The sequence below is a fragment of the Oreochromis niloticus genome, linkage group LG14 (assembly GCF_001858045.2).
Source record: "Oreochromis niloticus isolate F11D_XX linkage group LG14, O_niloticus_UMD_NMBU, whole genome shotgun sequence".
NCBI lineage: Eukaryota > Metazoa > Chordata > Actinopteri > Cichliformes > Cichlidae > Oreochromis > Oreochromis niloticus.
The window spans coordinates 19,821,001-19,839,777 of record NC_031979.2 but is presented as its reverse complement, the minus strand read 5'-3'; the positions used below and the strand labels follow the sequence as shown (position 1 = coordinate 19,839,777).

Sequence of the window (18,777 nt, the reverse complement as noted above, 5' to 3'; positions counted from 1 at the left end):
AAAGAAAAGAAAAAGAAACTGCAGTTCTTGAAGTGGCAACTTGAGATTGACCAAAGACAGTCTTATCAATCTACTTGGATGGTGGTGTTGTGGGGGTGGCGGCCATAATGTTCACAAATCCCATAGCTACGCACAGCCCACCACCTGTATAGTGTAAAGTTCAAATGATCGACTGGGCCGATACTGTGAGGCCATTATGAATTTACACTAGTTATTAGAAGGCACAAGAGGTCAGCTTGTACCTTTCTACGCATCCTCTCCCCTGCTTGGGTTCCCTCCAGGTACTCCACAGTCAAGTGACATGTAGGTTAAGGCCAGAGTGCCAGTGTGATCCTGGATAGGCTACAGATTTCCCTAATTCAATTCAAATATTATCACCATTGCTACATTCATGAGTTTGTTTTGTTATGTTGTTGTTTTTTTGTTTTTGTTTTTGTTTTTTTAAATATACAGTCTGCACTGGGGGGTGGCTGTAGTTGTGGCTGTAGCTCAGAGCAGAGCAGGTCAGCCACTAACCAGAAGGTCGGTGGTTCAATCCCAGGCTGCTCCAGTCTGCATGCCAAATATCCTTGGGCAAGATACTAACCCCATGTTGCTCTCCGATGCATCCATCGGAGTGTGAATGTGTATGAATGTTAGATGGAGCCCTTAAGAGCTTAGAAGAAGTGCTTGTGTGAATGGGTGTGATTGGGTGAATGAATTAGTTGTATAAAGCGCTTTGAGTGCTCAGACAGAGTAGAAAAGCACTATATAAGAACCAGTCCATTTACCATTTGCACTGGTAGCGTTGCATTATCATTAGCCTGGCATTATCACAAACTGGCTTCCAATGAATCAATTCATGCCATCAGTGTATTTAAATCGTCTTTGTGGTCAGCCAGTTGTGCCTTCCCATATGGAAAAGAAATAGTAAAAACTTATAAAAGACTTGCATAAGATGTGGCCTATTATGGCCTATATGAATCATATAAGGCTTATATCATCATCATCATCATCATCATCATCATCATCATCATCATCATCATCATCATTTATTTATATAGCACTTTAAAAACACACCTGGTAGACCAAAGTGCTGTACAATACTAATATGCACATAGTAATAAAAAAAATAAAAATAAAATAAAAAAATATAAATAAAAATAAAAAATCAGTTACCCACAGAGTTAAAAGCCAAGGAATAAAAATAGGTTTTTAATAAAGACTTAAAAACTGGCACTGATGTAGCCTGTCTAATATGGAGAGGAAGGTTATTCCAAAGCTTCGGCGCTGCAACAGAGAACGCTCGGTCTCCTCTAAGTTTCAGCCGTGACTTTGGGACAGAAAGCAGCAACTGCTCAGCTGACTGAAGGGAACGAGTGGGGACGTGGGGCTTCAACAAGTCAGACAAATAAACAGGTGCCAGACCATTTAGAGATTTAAAAACCAATAAAAGGACTTTAAAACGGATCCTAAATTCAATTGGAAGCCAGTGTAGAGAGGCCAATATCGGAGTGATGTGATCAAATTTTCTTCTGCCAGTTAAAAATCGTGCCGCAGCATTTTGCACTAATTGCAAGCGTGACAAAGTGCCCTGCCCAACCCCTATTAAAAGAGAACACTGTTGAAAACTGTACTTTCATGAGTATGATTTACTCATGAAAGTGGCCACTTTCTCATTACTTTCATATATTGTTTTAGCAAGTATCTAAAACATACAAGTTTCATTTATACAATTTTTCAAGGGATCTTATATCTGTTTTCACTCTTGTATGCTTTTCATACAAGTTTCACACAAGACAGATACAAACTTTATAAGCTTTATATATATCTTTTCCATATGGGTTACATGCATCTATTTCAGCCTTTACTGGTGCGATGGCCTGCTGTATTTCTGTCTTTAGGGAGGAAACCTCAGGCTGGATCACTCCCTTCACAACTTTGCTGATATCTTCTAGCATGTTTCCATGAGTGTTAGCCTCGTCAGAGTCATTAGCCTGCACTTTACTCCCTTTCAGAGGCATGACATGCACAAATATGACTCACAGGTGCCTACAGTTCTTATGCTTTGCAGTCGTTTCAATGTGGGATGAATTGAGGACAGAGCTGAAGACTTCATCGGTATATCATAAATTTTTAGGACTTTGTGTTAAGTATGTCTACCCCCCAATATAGTCTGTATAAGGATGCTCAGTAGCGGCCATGAGTCTGGTCAGATGTGTTTGAGACTGTCTTCAGTGTTTGTAGTTGTGGAAACATTTGCATACACCTCAATGAAAAGCTGTGATGTCTCATTACATGTTCATAGGTAAGCTAACGATTTTCATTAAACGTGATGGAGCTGTGCTTTTGTTTTTTAGTACATTTTCATTATCATTAAGTAAATAAAATAAGAGTAAGTTGGGGGGTTTTTGCTGTTTTTTTTTTTTTTTTTAAACTATATACATTTCCTTTAACAATTTATATAAAAACAGGCAATCATAGTTACCCGAACTGTGACACTGTGTTTCATTTGTTTCTCGGCTAAATACTCAGTTTGCTCCATTTTACAGATGTGGTTGACTGGATTATTGCCATTACCAGAGCACAGCTGCTGACGAGACGATGGCAGCTTTGTCAGCAATCTGTCCGCTCGTACAGACGGATAAACAGACACACAAGGCTCTGCTAACACGAGCACACAGTCACACACATCTGGAGCTTCCAGCTTAACTCAGAGCCGCTGTTCCTTAAACAAATATAAACACTTATTCCTCCCCCACATATGGCTGTATCTAACCATTATACCCCTACCAGATTAATGCCCACACTGACACACTAACATCCAGTGATGTACACATTACAATTGACCCGAAACTAACAGGTTAAATCAGTATGATCATTATAAACTATCTTTGATTTGGCAGCTTTTTTGAATAACAGAAATCTTTTTGGTTTGAGGATTTTTTTTAGATGACCACAGTGAGTGTGCCTGCATTTTTTTTCTTCATTATGGACATATTAAACTTTTCCTGACTGAGTTGAATGAACTGCAGGAATGTGAATGACTGTATTTCTTATGCAAGCTGATCATTTTTGTCCTTTTGGGGTCATGCCTGGGAAGGATGGAGTGAACAGAGCCAAAGGGGGAATAAAATAACAACAACCCCTGTGGACAATTTTGAGATGTTTTTTTCATTGCGGACCTCCGCATTGCTCAAAGCTTTTTTTCCTCCCCCTGCTCTCTTCCCATCTTCATGTTACTGTTATTATTTTTTTCTAACTTGCCCTTCACCCACATCCTTCGCTCCACATCACTGTCATGTTGTGCCACAGTTGCTCAGTCACCATTGAGCCAGTCATCATCCATTAAGACCCAGGGCTGTTAGACAGTCAGTGAGTTCCACTGGGGCTCACGGAACTGAGCGTTTCAGACTGCAGCTCCCAGAACGCATTCTCACAGCCACAGATGAGTCAGGGTAAGTGGGGAAAATCAGCTCTGTACTAGTATTTAGCATTGTGCCTGTGCCAGTTGAGAAATTATTCATCCAGGTCAGAATTCACTTTATCTCCAAAACTTTGCCGCTGCCGTGCCAGGCTCGTGTTTAGTTTTGACTGCTATAAATAAAAGCATTCGGTGATTAAAAGAAAAATCCTCCCCAACTAAATTAATCAGATGTAACTGAAAATTTTTTATAGTTCTTCTTTTTCTTCCTCATTCTTCTTCTTCCTCATTCTTATCTTCTACCTCATTCTTCTTCTTCTACCTCATTCTTCTTCTTCTACCTCATTCTTTTTCTTCTACCCCATTCTTCTTCGTCTTCCCCATCCTTCGTCTTCCCCATTCTTCTTATTCTTATTGATGAAATCCTAAATACATGTGTATGAAAAGGGAATACAGTGGAACCCTGACTTATGAAACTAATTCGTTCCCGAGGGTCTTTCATAAGTCGGAAATTTTCGTAAGTCGAAGCACCCATCGGGCCTTTTGAGTGAAACAGCGAAGCGCAAGTATGAAAGCCAAGAGGTTGTCACATGATTCGGAAGGCATTGTGGGCATTGTAGGCTCAGCCAATCAGAGCCAGCAGATTTCATTACGCGGGCATTTTGCCGTAACACGGGCAGAAATATTGCCGTTAAGTGCCTTCGTAACTTGAATTTTTCGTTAAATGGGGTATTCGTAAGTCGGGGTTCCACTGTAGATTTTTTTTCCCACAGCTGTGTTAGTACCACTCTCACCATGTGCAGTCACATGTTTTCTTTCTTTTAATACGCTCGATTCTGGCTTTGCTCAACTGTACAAAGTAACTTTCTGATGGTGTGAAAATCATAAAAACATAAACATAAGGAGGCCTTAGAAAATTCTTTTCTGCTTTTTACTGTTTTTCCACAGAAACATGGCTGTGACGGTTACTGAGTTATGATTGGCAGGCAAGAAGCTCGTAATATATATCTAACTCCTGTTTGACATTTATGGCTCAAGTGTTTTCACATCTGCAGCAATCCTAATATAAAACTCTTGTCTTACCACATCTGTTCAAATCAAAGTGTTCATGCCAAAGATTTCAAATACTGAGGTTATCACATATATAAGCAAACCCTGTTAACCTAAAGCTCAGGCTCCATACTGCTCTAAACACTTTGTGTCAGACAATCCCTGATAATTGATCCCTGACTCCTCCAGTAATCCCGAGTATCCTTGGGCAAGGTACTGATGCATTAATCAGAGTGTGAGTTTGTGAATGTTTCAAAGCACTTAGGTATAGATAAAAGCTCTAAATGTGAATGACTGGCTGAATGATACTTGTAGTAAGAATGCTCTTTAGGTGCTCAACTAGCAGAAAGATGCTATGTAAGAACCAGTCAGTTTATCAATGACCATAACCTTAATGTGGTCATCTGAGACACACAGCTCCAGCTGTGACCACAGCTGACCCACCTGGTAGTAAAATCTTTGTTCAGCTTGTTTCAGAGAGTGGATGTGCCCTTTAGTTTTTAAATGCTGCAGTTTAACTCAAAAGTCGACACACCAACATATCATCATCACAAATATGTTGTGATGTCCAAATATGTTGGACACGAGCTCTTCGTTAAACTTCACACTGATACCCGGCAGGTTGTTGCTTAGTTTGTGCCATTTCCTTTTGACACCTCATTTGTTTTAGGTGTGAGCACTTGTGACATACACCATGTGCCACACGACCTTCAGTGCGCAAGAATGGTGCAGCACTCTCCAGAAAGCCTAAGCAGTGCTCTTCTGCAGTTAGTGTGCTGTTTTAGTGCTTCATAGATAATTGAACAGTAAAGCTCTGAGAAATATTCATTGAATATTTAAGCAATGCTGAGTTTGTAGAAATGAAAATATGGCCTCTCACATCACTCTGCTTTACCCACAAGTCCAGTGTCCAAGACAGAAGGGTAATATTGACACAACAACATCAGTCTGTTTAACTCATCCTATGAGCCCTAATGAACTACTATGCTCATTAGAACTGTAACAATTCTGAAACCAAGACAAAAATCACAACACACAAGTGCCCACAATATAGCATTGTTGTTCAACCATTAAATCATTAGATCATTCAGGAACAAGTAAAATGTATAGTAATCCTTTTTTTTCCTGCTAAAGAAAAACCAGATTATGGGCAAAGCCGTGATTTTGTGTAAGTGAAGGGGCAGGCTACACCCTAAATAAGTCTCATCATGCCATTTTGAATGGGCCCAAACACACTGCCCTGAGCACCAGGTGCCAATAATAAACAAATTAGAGGCAAAAGCTCTGAATACTCTGCACCTCAGTACATAAAGAGGACCTGTTATGCTCATCTCCAACTCCATATTTACTTTGTTTGAGTCTGCTAAAGTAGCTTTGCATGATCCACAGTTCAAAATAATTCTTCTTTGTTATACTGGGCCTTGGTGCAGCCTGTCAGTTCATCATTTGTCTGAAACAAGCTATTTAGTTCTTCCTCTGTTAGGCTAACTTTCTTCTCATTGGCTGCCTTCCACAAACAGAAGGACTGAATATTAACAGAAGTGCCATATTAGGAAAATCCCCTCTCTATGACATCATTCAGAGCCAAGAGAATAAAAAAAATCTGTCTGAAACTTGGTGTTTGAAGCTATCTGAAGCCTCAACCTTGACTTGCAGGGATTATTTGAATGTACACTGACGTTGTTTTTTTTCTGAAGTTTAGCCATGTTTAATATGGGGATCAAATATTAGACAGGAGAAATATGATAAGTGGTTTGTTCCTTGTTGTGTTTATTATTAATAATTGTATTAGTTATTTAATAATGATCACCTAACACAGTTAGAACATCCTGTATGTGTAATCATATTTTACATCTTGGTCACAAAAAGAAAAGCAGACACTGCAGGCTACTGAAACATGTTAAAATCTAGTTGGTTATGTCTGCATGCCACATGCAACCTCTCCATCCTGAACCTGAAATGGAACATGTGGGTTAAATGAATGTCCAACACACTTACATCAAAACCTCTTCATGTTTAATGCTTTGCAGACTGGTGTTTTTTAACCCAGCTCCCACTGTGTTTTCCTTCTGCCGGACACTCACACTCACAGCAGATCTGTCCCACTGCTGCTGCTCATTTTGCATTGTCACCGACAGCCAAGCCCGCGGTACGGCATGCGTCTGTGTGCACCCTCACGTTAATAATGTCTGGCTCTAAGACTGTGTAGCTCTGCAGAAACTGGAGGCAAAAAAAGGTTTGTACGTGCAGGTTCTGGAGCCTCTCGTGGCCAATCGCTGTTCTCTGCTGGGTCCGTTTTATGTGTGTGCGCGCACGACTTGGCCATCTGCAGAATGGTAAGTGTAGCATGTCATCCGTCATCTGTATTGTGATGAGAAGTGAAATAAGCTCCGTTAGACGGCACATCCCCTCTGTCTCAGAGCTCCTGGTAATCTGTTGTTGACATTGACAGTGTCCTCTGAACCCAGTAAGGAGCTTTTACTGTGAGAACTGTGCTTTTAATAATGTGCATGTCTTCAGATTAATGTGTTCACTGTAGTGTTGATACTGAGATCACATGGACGTACAGTAGTGGCTCTTTTCATCTGTGTGCTCCTGGCTGGCAGCCGTGCTGCTGACAAGACCGACATCTGTAAACAAGAGGTTAAAAAAGTACGTGCCAGTGAAGTGTGAGTTTCCTGTGAAGGTTTAAATGCTCGTTAGTCAGCACAACGTATGTTTGAGCTCCATCTCTGGCGTCACAGATGAGTCAGTTGGCAAGTTGACCCGTTCGTGTTGAGGTTTGCATGTTTTTTGTGGTTCTTGGTGTGTTTGGGCATCAAGATTAGAGAAGCGGATTACATCTGTGAGAATGAGAACAGATGGAAAGAGAAGGAGGAAGGGGACAATTATGTGTAGTTCATGTTGAAGCCCAGGCAAGTCGGGCACCACCCGAGCCACCGATGCCATCTGGTGAGGGTACAAGTTGTGGATTGACACACATGTGAATTCATAGTGCAAATCAGCAGAAATCATCTTATCTTACTGTTATTCTGACCTTATCTAAACATAAATCTAAGTTTTTACAGACACACTGCTTATTAGACTGCTTAGATGATTAGAAGAAATCAGTTTCATCTGATTGGCTGTTTCAAAGGCGAAGCTCAGATGTAACCACCGTGATTTCCAGCATGACTCTGCAGTTTTATAACAGCTTTTAGCTTGAATGAGGAGGTAATTTTTATCTTAAAACTTTAAAGATCAATCACAGAACAGAGATGAGCTGCTTTATATGCTGGCAGCTTCTTAATCCTATCATGCCTCATGTGGAGTGTCTGGAGTATCAATCACAGGTTCAGCTTGTCAATCAGTCCTGTTATAGGAGCACAATGATCTTTGCTGTATAAGACAAACAGCTCAGTCAGCAGGGAGAAGACCTCAGGAAGCTCAGAACAGCTGGAAAGAAAATCAAGGTAACTTTGCACTATTGAACGCCATAAGCTGCTCTATTTTGAGATAAAAAAAATTAAGTTATAGTATATTTATCTCCTGAGTAAGTCCAAAAAGGTCTACAAACCAAAGGATATTTCCAGGATAGGGTTTCTAAAGTAGTGCTTTCTTTGGATTCTCTCATATACCCAGATTGTGTCTGCTTGATAACACTTTTAAAAATTTTCTCACTTGAACAAAGCACTGTGGTTCTGTATAGTGTTGGTGTGAATAAATGTGTAATGAATGTATGAGGACTGTACTACTGCAAAGCTGAATTTGTGACATTGGCACCGTAGTTTGAAAGTTTTTTGCAATATCGTTATTTGCTGACCAGCAAAATTTTACTAGTCAGCTCACCATAAATTCCCTAATGGCAGACCTAAGACCATAGTATATAACTGCATGCATACATGTAGGTAGGTAGGTAGGTAGGTAGGTAGGTAGGTACTTACTTACTTACTTACTCACTCACTCACTCACTCACTCACTCACTCACTCACTCACTCACTTACTTACTTACTTACTTCCTTCCTTCAGCATTCATAATTTCATCAATTCTGACAAGATTCCCAACACCAGTGACTGAAATGCAGCTCGAAACCATGACAGAGCCTCCACCATGTTTTACAGATGTACCTCTTTCCTGACCTCCTCTGTACCTATTGAAAACAATTTGAACAAAAACATTTGGATTCGTGACTCCATCAGACTTGTTGTCACTGATTTTTAAGTCCCGTTCTTCTGGAATTTGGCAAACCTTAGTTTTTTCTGTCTGTTTCAATTCCTTAAGAATGAGTTCTTGATAGCCATATTTCCACCAAGTTCATTTCTGATGAGGCCTTGCTGAACAGCTGATGGATCATTTTTCTGTTCATCTGTTCTAGACAGCTGTCTAGTTTCCTCTTCTTTTTTTTTCTTTCTTTTTTTTTAACATTGCACATCTGAGACATGCTAAGGTTTTGGCTAATAGCGCTTTGGGAATCACCTTGTTGGTGCAAAAATACTATTTTATGCCAGGCAAACTGTGCTGTTTTTGATAACGTGTTCCCATTTATTTCATATGTGATTGTGTGACAGGCTGCTAGTAACAAAGTGTCTAAAGTTACAAATTTCAAATTGGATCTTTGCATGTGGGAACAACAACATTTCCTTTGATCCTCTGAAAAGGGTCAGGTACAAGGACTGGACTGAAAACTAGTGATAGCGCAGTCAGCGTTCAAAGTAAAATGTTAAGAATTTCAGAAAGTCTGCAGAACTATTGCTCAAGACCATTTGACTTGTGGCCTGAGACTTTTCCACAGTAATGTATCTTCATAAAGGTCAGTTAAAGCAAATGATTGTTTCAAATCAATTACACTTTAGTTTCTTGGGACTCGAAAATAAAATTTGCTCCTACCTCGGTGTTTACTATCCGCCAGTGGCTGCTGGTTTGAGTTATACGTTTTGACTTTCAACAAAACTTTGTGAAAACAAGCTAAAATTCTACAAACTATAAGCATAATTTAACTTAGCAGTAAAAGAGCAAGCTGTTAAAGTGAACCACAGATTATTTCCTGGGAAAGCATTTTGCCTGTAGTGCACAGTTACACTTCAGTCTCTTAACTGTTTTATTCATACTGCACATGATGTAATGAATAGTCAACCTCCAGCACTGCCTGCTCCGGGGTTTCTACTAAAAAAGTAATGAGTCTGGGAATAGTTAAGCTACTTGGTGTTTCCATTTGATTTCCACCTTTGGGATGGCTGGGAACCCAGTCCAGACACTGATGCAATTTCTCTTATTGAATCTGTCCTAGACACAATGCCAACAGTGTTTCAGCAGATCTGCGGCTCTGACTCCAGACTCCGGTAGCGTTGTGATAAGACCCAGCAGGAGCCAAAAATCACACAAGGTGGTTTTTGTGTTCGTGTAATGTGGGAGCTAGACGGGCTGGAATTCAGTGCAGCACAAGCGAGGCCGCACAACAAACCCACCAGCTTCCTTTCTCCAGGGCACACAGAGTTCACCACCCGGCAGATGTTGGCCCTTTTTTGTTTGTTTGTTTTTGTTTTATTTTTTGTTTTTGTTTATTGCCACCTTTTATTTCACAGGTGTTTTTCTCCACACCAGTTAAAATAAACAACACGCTGGACTCAAGTCATGCAGTTTGCATTGTGACTTCTCCTTTCCATGCCCTCATTTGAAATAATACTAAGAATAAACAGTGCAGCTCATTAGAATGTACAGTTTTCTGCCAAAGGTAGTTAAAAAAACAAAGTATAATTACTCAGTTCAGGGGAAAGCAGGCCCTTTTGTTGTTCTTTGAAGTGAAGTGTAGCTTTAGCCTTTTTGTATGTAGCTAATTTTGATAAGCTGTAAATCTGCTTGATATTTGTACCGATTCTTTCTCCGTTTAACCAGATTACATTATACTGTAGCATCTACACTGATGCTAATGATGCAGTTCAGTCTCTTCAAGCTGTTAGAAAAGATTACAAACAGACCTGGTCAAATACCCTGCAATTGAGACTACATTTTATATGACTGTAATTGCTCTTATTTAATGCCGTTTTCCCCCCTCTGGTTCTTTGTGCAGTTGTTGTGTAGCTCTCTCCCGGGAAATAAGCGAAATGGGGGGGAAAAGAATAAAACTGAGATATTGAGACATCTTGATCCTGAGACAGATTTTGCACCAGCTGGAAATCGCGCTCTCTGCAGGCCGAATTGCTGTGAGCGAGCAGAGATGCCGGCTGAGTCCATCCCAAAGTGGTGTAACCCTTCAGATGAATGCTGCGATTTAGATTGAATGTAACAATGGAATTCCTGTAATGTCACCCAAGAGAAATCTCCACCTCCCTCCCCCCTTCATGAGCCTTTGTTGCACCTTGCCTCTTTTAAAGGGGGGGTGAGAAAAACAAAGTGAGAAAAATGCTTTAGCTCTTTTCCAACAGGAATGTCTCTGTGTCAGATAAAGATCCTTAACTGAATGGAGGAGGAAGTGTAGGAAGTCGAAGTTCAGCAAATCTAGCGTGTCCTTGTTGATCCCTGTTGTGGAATAATATTTATGTTCCTGCATAGATGCTGGATATCTGCTTCAAAGGGTGTCAGAATGTATTGCGTGTTACTGTGCTACTGTTAGGACTTTTTATCCAGTTTCTTTTAGGGAAACTCAGGCGAATTTCTATATCAAGTTCCAAGTTTTGTGCTGCATGTTTCCTGTCTGCGTCTAAAAACACAGGTTTCCATTCTTTCCTTGCTTTGCATGCACGAAGTACTCTGCTACAGCCAAAGGCAGGACTGTTTGTCTCAAGTTCGGGGCTCGTTTGTGCAGTATATGTTTACAAAATCTTGCCCAAATGCCATTAAATGAAGCTGCTACACAGTCTTTTAATCCACTGATTTGTGTTTCTTGGAAACAGTTTTTCATTATTCTCATCATTTTCATCTATCCACTCAAATGTGCACTGATTTGTGTCCAAGGCGATGAAATGTATATATTTTCTTCTTTTTAAAAGACAAAAAAGTCAACGGTGGTGTCATGAATCATGTCGCCACTTATGAAAAAGACCACAGTTGGTCATACCTGGATCATTTTTATTGCGATATTTTAAAATATGCCATGAATTATCATGAGCGTGAATGGTTGTCTGTCTCTGTGTGTTAGTCCTGCAACAGATTGCAACCTGTCCAGGGAGTGTATGACAGCTAGGTCCCCGCTAACAAACAACAGTCTGCGTTCATGAGCACGAGCATGCAGATTGCTTTTTCGGGACTTTCTGACGTTTGGCCATGAGATGACCTGCTGAAAGACTGCTCATTTTGATATTACAGTAAACACGAATGATTTTTGACGTGCCTGTTTTTAAGTTTTTTTGTTTTTATTTCCTTATATTTTCTATTAAAAACAAAAAAAAACTCTTTCCATGCCTCACAGCTGGCTTTATTTGGTTAATCTACTTTATTTTAATGCCTCTGGTACTTTGAATAGACCTTTTTAACCTCCGTGCCTTCCCTGCTTTTGAAAGTCACAATTTCTGCTGTGGAAAAGCCCCATGATCCATGTACATACTACACTTACAGTACCATCCGTGACACCCATTAACTCCTATCAAGCCATTTCCAGTCATGAGCAGCAGGTGGCACTGCCCTCCCTCCACCGTCCCACACTGCATCCTCTGTGTGAGAGAAATTCAGCACATACATGCAACACAAAGTCATAGAGATGATAATTTGTTGAGCAGACTGATGCATTGGCTCTGTCTTTGACATTTTGAGATAATAAAATATGGTGTAGCTTACTGGACCAAATAGTTTCATCAAGAAACTCATTCCAGCCCTGCTGGCCCTGCTGGCCCCGAGCCAACAACCCTGCAGTGTTAACATGTACAGGGAGACATTTTAATTATGAGGGGCAGTGTGGTCATCACAGCACTGTAGACTGTGCTGTTTGACTCGAGCATGTGTGTGTGTGTGTGTGTGTGTGTGTGTGTGTGTGTGTGTGTAGTCCATCATACAGGTACGTGCATGTGCATGTGTTTGCACTATATCTAAAGCTGTCGGTCCCTTGGGCACAGTCAGCCCTTTCAGACAGTCCACGATAATCACCCTCATGATGTGATGCAGCCAGAGAGGATTAAAGCAAGCCAGCAGTCGTCTCCCCAGACACTATCTTTCCTTACAGGAAGTAATATCTCCTGTCTATAAGCCTGTGTTTCTCATCCAGGCCAGTCCTGAGCATGTGTCACATTTAATGGATGTTTAAGTGAGATTTGCCTACTGTGTGGTTTCTTAGACTGGCACGTCTGTTGACCTGATTCTATTTGCGTTGCTTGTGCTTATGGTAGTTATTACGGCTGTATAAGTTGGCACACTTGCATCGAAAGCTATTAAGATTGGGATCGTGTTACGTTTAGCTCTTCCTCCCATAGGCAGAAAATGGACTCTCAGCTGAATTCTGCTCCTGTTTTTGTTCTCCCCTAAAAAGCTGAAGATTAGATCTCAGTCCAGACGCAAGCTGAGCTTTTATATTTTTCTTTTTTTTTTTTTTTTTGTTCCCGGTTATGTTTCGTTACTGTCACATGCTGTTAGATCACAGAATCACCATCATATTGTGCTTTTTTCCCCACTGGTTTTTAGCTCGATGGTTTAAATTAAAAAACCCACAGAACACTTATGAGTTCATTCACCCTTGTTCAAAACCCAACTTGGTAATCCCAAAATCCTTTAAGAATAAGTGAGTATTGTAAGACTGTGCAAAACACAGTGAATCTCTGAGATTAATGGAAAAGCTTTGAGCTGTGGTCCACTTAAGTAAGTGTGTGTGTGTGTGTGTGTGTGTGTGGGGGGGGGAGACTAAGTGTGTATTAGATAAAAAAGATTATTTGTAGCATGTAGGCCACACACTACCTCTCCTCCCCCTCATGGACACACTCTCTCTTTCTCCTCGTGCCGCTCTGGTCCTGGTACTGCCAGCTGGGAGGTCTGGACTGGATGTAAAGGCCATTGTAAGAATTTAACTACACAGTGCTGTTATCTTCTGATGCTTCATCCCAAGTTCTTGCAAAACCAGATTCTCCCGGTGATAGTTTGAATTATTCACAGAATTATTTCTCACATGTGTTTTCTGTTGGCGACAGATATTTCGTGTGTGTGTGTTATGTGTTAACCTCACGCGTGTTGTGGCTTTAGGAATGAGGGCATGAGTTGCTTGTTGCAAGGCTTGCAGGGCCAGTGTCTGTGGTCTCCCTGCAGAACAAGTGCTTCTTCTCAAGGCAGGACAGAGGTGCGCACACACACAAGCTCCATTGCTGCTGCTCATCTGCATAACAGCTGCAGATTGGTCAGAAAGGGGAGAGCTAGGTGGAGCTCTGGAGAAAGCTCCAGATGCAGAGAAGGCAGAGATCGAAGGTTTACCTGTTTGATAAAGATGTTGGAGATGTGCAGGAGGGACTTTGAATGCCATCTGATTGGAGAGAAAGTTGATGCACTTATGTAACGCGAGTGGGGGCCCAGAAACTAAGTGACATCTCTTCACTGGTTTCTGTGCAATTTCAGCTGTGAGCCTCAAGGAATACCACTGGTACTGAAGATATAATATGGCAGCAAATTCAGAAGCAAACAGTGATGGAGAGGTATGTGTTTGCTGCTTTCCTTCTTGCTGACCCTGCACTTAGCGGGTGCTTGTGACTCAGTCTTGGTGTTTTGTTTTTTCTTTTGAGTTTCCTACATGTGGTTGCAGGTTCTCCCTGTACATGTGTTTGAATTTGGCTGCATTCAGATTATCCTCATGAAACCATGTGGGAGCTGGACTGTTCACATGAATGCATGTGACCAGGCTTGTTCTTTTTCTCAGCTAATGATGGTTTTATGCTAAGCTGCTGGGAGTATCTGTTTGGTTTTTGCTTTTCCTTGCTGCCCATCTCTAACAAGTTAAAACACTAACCCTGATTGACACATGCATTGATCAGATGTGATGGATTAATGCACTGAGCATGTTTGTAAGCGAGTCTCAGATGGAGGAAGACGTCGTTTCCTGATGCTTTACTCTGACAGAAATACATTTGAGGAAGAGGAAACACCTGATTAGGGTGCTGCTATCTTTTTGTATTCTTTTGACTTGGAGTAGGAAATGATAAAAAAAAACAAAAAAAAAACAGATTTTTTTTTGTGTAGCAGTGAATATTTGTGGTCATGTGAACATTTGTATGAGCTCTATAGCTGTGGGAGAGTGTGGTGAGTTGGACTATTTCTGTCTCTCTCTCTCTCTCTGAACTGAGCCAGCTTCACACAGAGCGCCGCTATAACTATCCAAACAACCACAGCATTCACACGGCACACACATGGCTCCCTTCACCACCTGCTACTGGCCTCATCACAAGGGGAAACCTTACTGGGATTCAGCCTCTCTATTCCACATCATTAAGATTGTAAAGAGGAATACACACAGTGTTGTTAATGCTGTGAAAGCATTTGTAATCATGCTTTATTAGTATAAATGCAGCTTTTATATTCATGACATCTAATTTTTCTTGGAGTCGTTCTTTGACGAGGATATCTCCTTCAACCGGCACCTTAAACAAATGTCTATGACTGCCTCCTTTTATCTGCACAATACTGCCAAAACTATAAACATCCTGTCTCCTGAGTGATGCTGAAAAGCTAGTCCACAAGTTTGTTACTTCTAGGCGGGAGTATTTTAATTCATTATTACCTAATGAACAGCTAAAAGCTCCCTGAAAAGCCTTCAGCTCATCCAAAATAGAGGTAATAGTTTTCTCGTACTGGCTGCTTTTCACTGAATATAAATCCTTCATCTCACAGGGATAGTCCTGAATGATCAGGCTCTGTGAGATCTTTCGGATGTCACAAACTATCATATTGTCCCAGTAGAGCACTTCACTTTCACACTGCAGGCTTATTTGTTGTTCCTAGAGTTTCTAAAAGTAGACTGGGAGACACAGCCTTCAACTCTCTCTCCCAGTTTGGCTTTTGGAGACAGACACTCTCTCTATTTTTAAGGTTAGACTTTAAACGTTCCTTTTTGATAACACTAATGGTTAGGGTTGTATCAGATAATCCAGAGATATCCCATAGCTCTCAAAGGGGCATTCACACAGGAAGCTCTAGGCGAGCGATTGAAACAACTGATAGTAAAAAAGAACAATACTGGTGATTGATATTACTGGGTAGTAAATACCCAGGGTTACCTAGCTAACCTGACGCTGGAACGTCCACTACTGATAAACTGTCAGCTGAAAAGTGACAATTGAATCACTCCCCTTTTAGACACCCCTGTAGAAAGTCAGTGACATTGAAGCGATGATGGGTGAAATCACCACTTGCAACTCTAGGGCTATAAATTGAAGCAACTACCAGTAAGAGGAAGGGAAACCACACAGGCTCACCTAGGTAACTGAGGTGTCCGTGACAAAGCAATGTGCGACTAGTGGATCACTTCTTGTGATGACAACTATTAAGGCCTAGGCAGCTGATGGAACTTCCCATGATGGCAGTGAGCACTTCTTCTCCACTCTAACATGTGAAATGTCGTGGTACTTATGTTCAGCTTTTCTGCTGCAGCTGAACTCCAAGAACTCTTTACTATAAGCGTGTGATTGGGCAAATGAGCCCAATCACACAAGCATTCATGCATGTGCTGTATCTAACATTCGAACTCGCACTACTCAAGGATACTTTCACATGGGAGTAGCTGGGGAGGCAATCTACTGATTCCAATTGGTAGGCGACCCACTCCACTCTCTTGTTTTACTGCTGTTTGTCATAAATTTTTTCTACTCTCTAACATAGTTTCTGTTTGTCTGCAATAGCTCTCTATGCTTTCCTTTTCTGTCTACTCTTTTTCTCCACCCCAACTCATCAGAATAGATGGCTACCCCTCCCAGAATCTGGTTCTCATAGAGGTTTTTTTTCCTGTTAAAAGGGAGTTCTTCCTCCCCACTGTTGTCAAGTGGTTGCTCAAAGTGGATTGTCTTATTGTTGGGTTTTTTCTCTCATCTGACAGCGTAAAAGCACCTTGAGGTGACTTTTGTTGTGAGTTGGTGCTATATAAATAGTGTCTTGTATTGAATTGTGGAAACACTAAAATCTAGGAGGAGCATAATATCAACACAGTGTGTATGAAATAATAATAATAATGCTCTGTCTACCAGCATACAGTAGAGAGAGAATTCGTGCCAACCATGGCACCTCATGTCAAGCAAAAATGATTTAGCATGAAGTGAATAATAGTGCAGTAATTATTGTAGCTGGATTATATACGACTCTGTCAACTGCATTTCCTACCGAGCTGAAATGTGCTTTCATCACGGACGGTGAACAACAACGTGCTGCACGGCTTCTTTATGACTTTTGGCAGCTTCTGATTGCATTTCCCATATCGTACATTTGAAGAGGGCTTTTCCCCTGAGAGCAGCATTTAATGCAACATATCACCGTCCATCAGTGCTGTGCCAGCCAAACCCACCATCCTGATCCAAAAGTAACAAAGCAGCACAGTCAGCCGCACAACTTGTTTGTGTTTGGCTAGGTTTCATGTCCTCCAATTGTTTCTCAGGGACTGCACCGTTTAGCATAAAGATTTTACTCCCATCGTAATAAATGCCACACATACTCAAGAGGTTGTTTTTCCAACAGCGGTCTTGATAAAGGACTGGAAAAAACATCAAAGGCTAGTACTATTCATCTCAGTAGCTGTGCAGAAACCTACCACTTGCCTCTTAGACTGCTTATTAAATATCATTAAAATTATTGAATCCATCTTTGTGGACTGTATATGCAACAAAGAGCTGAAATTGTTACTTTAACCCCACTTCTTACTAATTTCACACGGCAAACAGGGCGTTTCAGGCGAACATCATAAGTGCATTTTTATCAGTGTTGCAGGAAGTGACAAAGACGCAGCTGTTGACAAAGTAAAATATGTCCGTTCCAGAGGCAAAATGTTTGTGTCCACATACCAGTGATTAATTTTCCCTCCCTCCTTTGTTTTGCTATGTAGAAAATGTAGATTAATGTTTTTGAGTAATGTGAGGAAGTCTTTAAAGCATTTTTGAATAATGTGAGGAAGTCTCAAAAGCCATATGGACTGTTGTGTTATGAAGGCCTGTTTGGCACTACTTCTTGGGCCTTGGTGTTCCTGATTTCCAGCTGGGGTTTTGTGCTTCCGATCCTCATGGTACCACTTTGGATCAGAACCAGCTACACCATGGTTTCACCCAGTTGGCAGTTTATCTATTCTGTTTTGTCTCTCGTCAAACTCTGCGTGGATTCTCTAGCGATTGGTTGCTTATTTTCTCGATGAACTAACCCTGAGCCAGTTATGGAAATTATAATTGGTTCAGGTCTCAGTGGAGAGTCATTCCAGTGGGAGACTGTGTGGTACTAAAATGGAAAAATGTGACATAGATGTCAAAGCCCATCAGGTTTCATTCTAGTTAAAGAAGATTGTTTTCACGTCATCATTTAATATTGGAGAAATCGGGATTAGGGGGACACTTCTGTAAATCTTACACAAGATTGGGGACTTTTTTTTTTTTTTTTTTAACTTTTGTTGGGGTCTCTTTCTAAACTTTAAATCTAGAGCTGTGTAAGTTGTATGGGTTTTCTGTGTTTGTATTGCTCATCAGAGCAGCACTAATCTTTCTATACCTAGTCAATCATGTGTTTCATTAGCATATTGATTTATCTGCATGACACACAATAGCCTGACTTTCATTTTCTATTGGCTCGGGGCTGGAAATTGACTTTCTTTTGGCTTGGAGAAGCCAGCTTTAAGAAATATATGATGTTAAGTCTTGTTAAAAGGAGCTTTTGCTGATCTCAGAACATTTGCTCATATTTGAATTGTTCAGCCTGTTCACAGTAACCATTAAAGTGCAGGTTTAGGGGTTTTGCTTTCCACCTGGACTGAATTGGAAAGATGGCGCTGAGCAAGTTACGCTGAAGTGCATTTTAGTGGGAATACATTTAAGCCCAAGATCAATGTGTCAGGAGATACTTGAATGGTTTTTTAAAGTTAGTGGAAATGTTTGCATGTGGAAAATGGAACTGCAGTAAAATCAGCCTAAATGTCTCGCCTATGTTGAACTCTGCTTTAATAATTCCCCAGTATCCCTTTTCCTACTTTATGCATACTAGGAACACAGAATAGTTGTAATTGTTCTTGACTTATAGTCTGAGCTGTGTTAATCTGCTGTTTTTTCTTTCAGCTGACTAAAAGAGAAAATTAATGTTTCCTTAGGTATATTAAAAAATGAAAAAAACACAATTTCCTGTGGCATTCCTTTCTTAAGACCTTTTCAGCTCTAAATTCTTAAATATCAGGGCCGAGAACACAGCAGAGCAATGGCCTGAT

General features: G+C 40.7%; 1 protein-coding gene across 5 annotated transcripts in view; it reads left to right on the top strand.

The window, feature by feature from the left end:
• Positions 1 to 18,777, top strand: part of septin4b (septin 4b) — a 49,466-nt gene that overhangs the window by 17,360 nt on the left and 13,329 nt on the right. The window contains exon 1 of one of the 5 annotated variants that reach the window (XM_025898447.1): positions 6,651 to 6,789. The exons of 3 other annotated variants lie outside the window; for them this stretch is intronic. In XM_025898447.1, coding sequence (XP_025754232.1) covers positions 6,787 to 6,789 — 3 coding nt within the window. In that variant the 5' untranslated portion in view covers positions 6,651 to 6,786. Of the gene's footprint in view, positions 1 to 6,650; positions 6,790 to 13,708; positions 14,036 to 18,777 lie in introns of those variants that run through there. One more of the 5 variants, XM_005463726.4, reaches the window with a different exon arrangement.